Source organism: Gekko japonicus, unplaced genomic scaffold (assembly GCF_001447785.1).
Source record: "Gekko japonicus isolate JY-2015 unplaced genomic scaffold, Gekko_japonicus_V1.1 scaffold343, whole genome shotgun sequence".
NCBI lineage: Eukaryota > Metazoa > Chordata > Lepidosauria > Squamata > Gekkonidae > Gekko > Gekko japonicus.
Window position 1 is genome coordinate 757,775 of NW_015171513.1, and position 7,695 is coordinate 765,469.

At 45.6% G+C, this 7,695-nt stretch overlaps 1 protein-coding gene across 1 annotated transcript in view; it reads left to right on the forward strand.

Annotated features, from left to right (window-relative positions):
* Positions 1-7,447, forward strand: part of ROBO1 (roundabout guidance receptor 1) — a 433,180-nt gene extending 425,733 nt beyond the window's left edge. The window contains exons 28-29 of the mRNA XM_015419360.1: positions 4,148-4,456; positions 7,182-7,447. Of these exons, the coding sequence (XP_015274846.1) occupies positions 4,148-4,456; positions 7,182-7,411 (539 nt within the window). The 3' untranslated portion in view covers positions 7,412-7,447. The remainder of the gene's footprint in view (positions 1-4,147; positions 4,457-7,181) is intronic.
* The last annotated feature ends 248 nt before the right edge of the window (positions 7,448-7,695 follow it).

The window sequence follows — 7,695 nt, forward strand, 5'->3', positions numbered from 1 at the left end:
GCATGGCTTACCTGCCTCAAGACAGAGTGGAAGACATCATTTCCTTAGCCATCGTCGTCTGTACCCACTCTTCTGTCACTGCCTTCCAAATCCAAAGGCTACTTGGCCTTATGGCTGCAACTACATCAGTTCTCGTCTTTGCCAAACTGAAAATGCATCGTTTACAACTGTGGTTCACCTGGAATTACAACCCAGTGAACAACGCTCACACAAACGTCGTATCCCCCCTCCCAACATACGAGACTCGTTACTTTGGTGGACTGTCCCTTCCAATATCTTCCAGGGAGCACCCTTCCACCCTCCGTCACCCCAAATCACCCTGACCATGGATGCTTCCCTGTCAGGATGGGATGCACACATGATGGGTCTGTGCGTCGGGGACAAATGAGACGCACAGAATAGGAAGCGACACATAAACTTCCTAGAACTGCTGGCAATACAACATGTTGTCACCAGCTTCTTACCTTTAATCAAGGGAAAATGTCTCACGGTCCTCACGGACAACACCACAGCTCTCTCTTATGTCAACAAGCAAGGAGGCACTGTTTCCCTACTTTCCTTGTAGCCACATACATCCCCAGACACATGAACGTTCAGGCAGACCATCTAAATCGAGAAGGACTCAGCCTTCACGAGTGAGGGATGAACCCAACATACCCCCTCCCACTCTTCCACAGGTGGGGAGCTCCCCAAGTCGATGTCTTTGCCACCAATGCCAACAAAAGGTGTCCTCTGTTCTGCAGCTGGGGAGGCAGGGATCCACAATCTCTGGGAGACGATCTACCCTTGGTCCATGGCACTTCTGTACCTCTTTCCTCCCTTACCTCTGCTCCTGAGAGTGGTTTGCAAAATACTCAGAGACGGCACGGACTGCATCTTAATAATCCCATGGTGACCGAGGCAACCATGGTTTTCAACAGTCCTCGAATTATCAACAGGAATATACCATCAATTCCCTCCGGCTCAGGACCTCCTCCTCCTGTCCGACTCCCCTCTCCTACATAACGACATACCACAATTGAAATTGACACCATGGAGGATAACGTCACCGGTTTCTCCACCCACGTAGTGAACGTTCTGTTGAATTCCAGGAAACCTACTACGCGGAGGTCCTACAATTATAAATGGCGAAGGTTCTGTTCTTCCTTAGGTGATGACACCCCTCGAGCCACCTCAGTGGGTCTCGAAAGAGTTTTCCAATTCCTCCTCTTCCTAGCTGACTCGGAACTTTCCCATTCATCGTTATGAGTTTATTTGGCCGCCCTTTCAGCCTACAATGTTCAACTTGACAGATGCACACTGTTTTCCCATCTGCTTTCAAAACCTTTTTTAAAAGGTTTATTGCATCTCTACCCTCCTGTCAGAACTCCAGTCGTTCCCTGGGACCTTCCTCTAGTTCTCCGCCAGCTCACGAGGAAGCCCTTTGAGCCACTTGCAACATGCGACCTCAAACGTCTAGCATGGAAAATGGCCTTTTTAATTGCTGTCACCTCGGCTAGGCGAGTGGGAGAAATATTGGCTTTCTGACACGATACGCCTTACCTGTCGTTTTTCCCAGACGGAGTCCACCTCGTACCGGACATTTCCTTCCTAACGAAGGTGGTGTCAGAGTTCCACCTGCAGGCGGAGGTCTTCCTCCCGGATTTCTTCCTAACTCCAACATCCACAGATGACAGACTCTTACACACTTTGGATGTGAAGTCTTACACACTTTGGATGTGAAGTGCCCAACGAGACGAGACTCCCAACTGTTCATCTCTTACACACCAGCAAGGCTGGGGACTCGCATCACGGCTCAGCGCCTGTCAAAGTGGATTGCGGGGCTCATCCATCTCTGCTATCTAATTGCCAAACAGCCATTGCCTGGCCCTATCAGGGCTCATTCTACCAGAGCTGTTGCGACTTCCACTGCCTTCCTCTAGGGAATTCTCCTGACAGACATTGCAAAGCCGCTACATGGGCCACGCCTAACACCTTCATCAGGCACTATGCCCTAGACGTCCATAAGAACACCAATACTAACATGGGACGTCACATTCTGTCTTCGGCGATACAGTAAGGACCTGTCAGCACCCTCCTCCATGTAGGCCAGTGCTCGGTAATCTCCCATGGGTGTGAAGCACAGAGACCACGTCGAAGATAAACAGGTTGCTTACCTGTACCTTGTGATCTTCGAGTGGTCATCTGTGCATTCACACCACCCGCCCTCCTTCCCCACTGCTGCCAGCTTCTACATTTTCAATAGGGGTTGATTTGCGGCGGTTTGAAGGAACTGGCGGGATGTCCGCGCCCACCCCTCTGGGCATGCGCGGTGGGGTTCCTGCGCATGCCCGAGGTCTGGGCGCGAAAATCCGTTAAAAGACCTTGCTACAGCACCGGTCGACCCAGCGCGTGCACACTAGCTCCCATGGGTGTGAATGCACAGATGACCACTCGAAGATCACCAGTTACAGGTAAGCAACCTGTTTATATACATATCATCATCAAAAAATATAAATATTAGGAATACAAAAACTGACTGGCAAATATGAATATAAGCAAAAAAATATGTTACGGGGAGGCTGATGGACCAGAGAAAAAAGTCCTAAAGCAATACTTTGCAATTATTCATTTTTTGTACTTTCAAAGTGCTTCATGTATATTACCTAGCTGTAATCCTTACAAAAACCCTGCACTAAAGGCCTTGGCTGAGAAAGAATAGCTTTCCTAAAAGCACTGGATGAGTTTGTGGCAGAGTCAACATTTTTTGGGGGGGGGGCAATCTCTTGAATCTTAGCCCAGTGTCCCAGCCGCTATATTACATCAACTCCTTACAAATCAGATGTGATGGAAAAGGAGAACAGGAAGGAATGCACACCAGAGTAAATTGTTAAAAAAACCCAACTCTGTGAGAACAAGCAGGAGAGCAGCAAAAAATTCCTAGGGGCATCTCATTTTCCTCCCCTCCGCTGCTTCCTATTTCCTTTCCTGAAAGTCGCTATCAGCAAGTCTCCTTTTTCATGCTTCCTTCTCTGCTTTTTAGCCCACCAGTCAAACTACATTTAACACCCCCCTCCCCATCTTCAGTTTTTCTGCCTTCTCACTGGCAGCCACTACCCAAGAAAACTATGGCTAGGTTTCTGGGTCAAGCTGCATGGTGGGGAAACCTCAAGGATTTGTGGATGGCACTTCCCTTTCCCCTGTATCCCCCATCCCACACTATTTCCTTTTTCCCTAAAATGTCCCTATTCCTTGCAAACCCCCATGTTCTCACCTTTCCTTGACTCCTTTTCTCTTTCCCACCCACCCACCTACCTTTTATCTTTTCCCATCTTCAGCTATATTTATTATGTATTTATTTCATTAATAACCCATGTTTCACCGCAGTGGGGACCCAAAACAGCTTGCAGCATTCTCCACTCCTGCATTTTATCCTCACAACAACCCTGTGAGGAAGATTAGGCTGAGAATGTGTTATTGGCCCAGGAACATTCAGTGACCTTCTATGGAGGTCAGCAGCCTAGTCTGAAACTCTGTCCACTACACCACACTGGCTTTCATAGGGTAGCTGCTGTTGAACAGTAGTGAACAGCTGAGCCTGGATGAGTCATCGAAGTTGTGTGGTATCACGTCACCCAATAGCTGCTGCCAGGTTGTTGAGTCCTCCCTCAAAGGCCAAAACAGCCCTGAAAATGGCTGTGCCCCACTCCACTGTGTTTTACTGGCAGAAACCAATGCTGGAAGGCTGGCAATACTATTGTGGTTGCCTAGCAATGGGCATTGAGGGTGTTTGTTTCTGAAAGCAGCTGCTTCTATGATTTGGAACAGCTAACCCCACATAAACATGTATGTATGTATGCACGTGTGTGTGTGTATAACATTTCAGATTTTTCTGCCAACCTGGAGCTTTCTCGGGTTTACAGGAAAAGCTGTCTTGTCTGTTCGTGGTCCCAGTCTCCAGATTTAATTATCCACAAATAGGGCCATGTTGAGAATTTAGGGTTGCCAACTCCAGGGTGGAAAATTCCTGGATATTTGGGGGTAGAACTTGACAAGGATAGGATTCAGGAGGGAAGGGACCTCAGCAGGGAAATGTGGAGATTATGATAATGATGATGAAGATAATGTAATTTTGCTGAATGAGTGTATTCTTTTTTTCTTTCTGTAGACCTGCCACCCCCTCCTGTACCACCTCCTGCTATAAAATCTCCCACTGCCCAGTCCAAATCTCAAATGGAGGTTCGGCCTGTCATGTTGCCAAAGTTGTCTTCTATAGAACCTAGAACAGAAAGGGCAGTGGAAAGAAAAGGAACAAGCTATAAAGGGAAAGAAGGTTCTGATGGTCGCCAGCATTCTGATATGCGGACAAGTTCAGCGGAGCGCCGGGAAACACAGGAACAGCAAAATGACAGCAAACTGCGAGGGAACAAAGCAGCAAGGCGAGATGGCACACCAGCAAAAACACATCTTCTTCAAGGTGACTTGAAATGCTGGGCATATGTTAATTAAAGATTTGCCTGTAGTTATGAATAAAGTTTTTGCGGTATAACCAACCCAAATTCCCTGCTGACATAGAAGCTTAGTGGGACTGCCTCTGCTTGTGATGGACATGGAATCTTGCCTCTTAGAATTTAATTATACCATACCACAAAGCAAATATAGAGCCCTGAAGTGTCAAGTAGGAAATATAGGGAAGTAAGCCATAAGCAAATAAAACCAAATTCCCTTTAGAAATTTAATGTCTTCTGTACATCCCATACTGCATTGCATGACTGTATTTCACTGGTTACTGTAACACAAGAAGCCCAAAGAAAAGCATTTACAAAGAGCTATGTGAGCTTTTATTCTTTGCATCATGGTATTTTTATTTCCATTCAAAAGTTTTTAAAACTTGATTCATTTTTCTTCACATTCCTAAAAGCAAAAGGCACAGTAAAGGCCACTCAGTCCCCTTTAAAAATGTGAAGAATATATAAACAAAAGAACAGCCTGGCTTCTGGCTATAAATATCAGTGCACTCTATGTTACAAAAGCCACAAATGGATCATACCAGACTAACATAATCTCAGTTTATGGCAACCTGTGAGACCTGATAGAGAAATGTGTATGAAGGAATCTATATAGACCTGTGTAAAAGCTGTTATCAAAGAGACAAGCCAGGACTTAATACCAGCCACCCTGGGCATGAAACAGAAGAATAGAAATTGGGTAGTAAATTGGTTAAATAGGCTCAAACGCAAAAAGAGAAGTCATTAACAGGACACTTCAGGATTGGTGCTGCAGTTGTTGCTTTTCAATGTCTGTATTAATAGCTTAGAGCAGGTGGCAAAACTTGCTGGTGACACTGAAACTGGAAATACTGTTCGTGTTTAAGTAATTTATCACCTTTAAAAATAGTGTTAAAATATTAGTGGGGAAACTCTATGTATTGATTTAGGACAAAGAATTACAGAACTGGAAACTTCATGATTAGAAAAAATACTGTTTCTTTTCTAATGCCCAATCCCATGTCAATACAGGATCTTTACTACATAAAAAACAACCATTGCTGACATACGTCTTAACTTTTTGGAGCAAACTTTATAGTTTGTGGGTATTAAAAGCCTTCCAATTCTGTGTATCGTGTCAGTGTTGAGCCTGGTAAATATCTAAAACCTTTAAGTTTACGTTATCTACCCAGTACAAGTTTTTTGTGAATAAATCCTTAACATATATTATGAACTTGGTGGTTCATAGCCATGGCTGTTGGGTGCAACCTACACATATATGTGCAAATTTTTCTGGGATTCTTCATCCTCCCTTCAGCATACGCACATGAACAGAACAATGGGGTAGAGACAGCACTGGTTGCCCTCACAGATGACCTTCGGAGACACCTGGATGAAGGTGGGTTGGTGCTGCTGTGGCCTCTTGACCTGATCAACCCCTGTGGCACACTGTATTCCAGCGGGTACCATGGAGAGATCCTCTCCCTAAGCCCCACCCTCTGTTCTTGACCATAGAGAAAGGAGGAAAACCATTGTAAGGCAGTCCCCCATATCCCTGCATCGGCAAGGTGGTGGGTCAGGAGATCATAATCGACTGTATTGAACGCTGCCATCAGGTCAAGAGGCCACAGCAGCACCAACCCAAACCCTCTGTTCTCTACTTGGGGCTGCCTCTGGCGCAAATCCGGAAACTGCAGCTAGTGCAGAATGCTGCAGCTAGGCTGCTGATGGGCCTCTCCAGGCAAGACCACATCCGGCCGGTGCTGCAAGCCCTGCACTGGCTGCCAATAGCATACTGGATTCACTTCAAAGTGCTGGTGCTCACCTTTAAAGCCCTGAATAGCCAGGGTCCGGCTTACCTAAGAGACTGCCTCTTCTCGTATGTTCCCTCAAGAGCACTGCGATCGGGGAATCTCCATCTCCTGGAAGTCCCAGGCCCCCGAAGTATGAAGTTTGCCTAAACTAAGGCCAGGGTGTTTTCGGTGGCGGCTCCTACCTGGTGGAACGAGCTCCCGGGGGAGATTCGGGCCCTGCGGGACCTTGTACAGTTCCGCAGGCCTGCAAGACGGAGCTCTTCTGCCAGGCCTTTGAGTAGGAGCCGCCGCCGCCACTGTTCCACCACTGAGATTCCATCATCCATCTACCCCATTACTGGGGGGGGGGGGGAGATGTCGCCCAGCAGAGATGGGGAGAATATCATTCCTGGTGCTCATGCCATTAAAAAAGTTGGCCACCAATGTGGAATGTTGCGCATCTTGGTGATTTTATGTAGATTATTAGAGCACTGATTTTATTATGTATGTAATATTGTTTTACTGTTTTAAATTTTAAATTCGGCATTGCCGCTTGTTAGCTGCCCTGAGCCGTTGGGTAGGGCGGGATATAAATCCCAAAATAAATTTAAAAAAATAAAATAAATAAAGCTTCCATTTCTGATGAAAAGTTATACATTCCCTAACCTCAGTGCTATTCTGATGACAGTTCTTCCACCAGTGTTGACAAAGTAGTTCTGAAGTTGAACGAAGACATACATGCAAAGCATGAACAAGAAAGCCATGGATGTACTGCTGAAAATGAAGCATGTTCTCCTAAGCAATTGTAGCTTATACTTGTGTAAACTCCAACTTTCATAAATTCCAGACTGTTACCATTTCAGACATTTGGAGCATCCATCTGTCTATGGCCATACTAACAAATGTAAAATTCTCTCCACAGAGGATATTCTGCCATATTGTAGACCCACATTTCCAACATCAAACAACACTAGAGATCCCAGTTCCTCAAGCTCTATGTCATCAAGAGGATCAGGAGGTAGACAAAGAGTAGAACAAGCAAATCTGTGTCGAAGGAATGTTGCAGAAATGCAGGTATTTAGAACATATGAGAGAGGAGAGGATGAAGAAGAAGAAGAAGAAGAAGAAGAAGAATTACAGGTAATAGTCTGACAATAAATCATTGGAGTATGAAAAATCTGTTGTGAAAATGCACATGCTTGTCCCTTAAAGGTAATATATTTAGGTTGGTTAGTGTACAGTGGCTTCGGACCGATGGCCTCAGAGGATAGGGATAGCTCCAGTTGTACTTACTTATTTAATACACAGTTAATACTCTGCTTACCCCCAAGAGGGTGTTTTATTTGTTTAATTCCAACACTGATCTAAGTGTTGGCCAAGATCATTGGGGGGGGGAGGGAGAAACGGGTATATATTTGAGGATGTTTGCCAAGGAT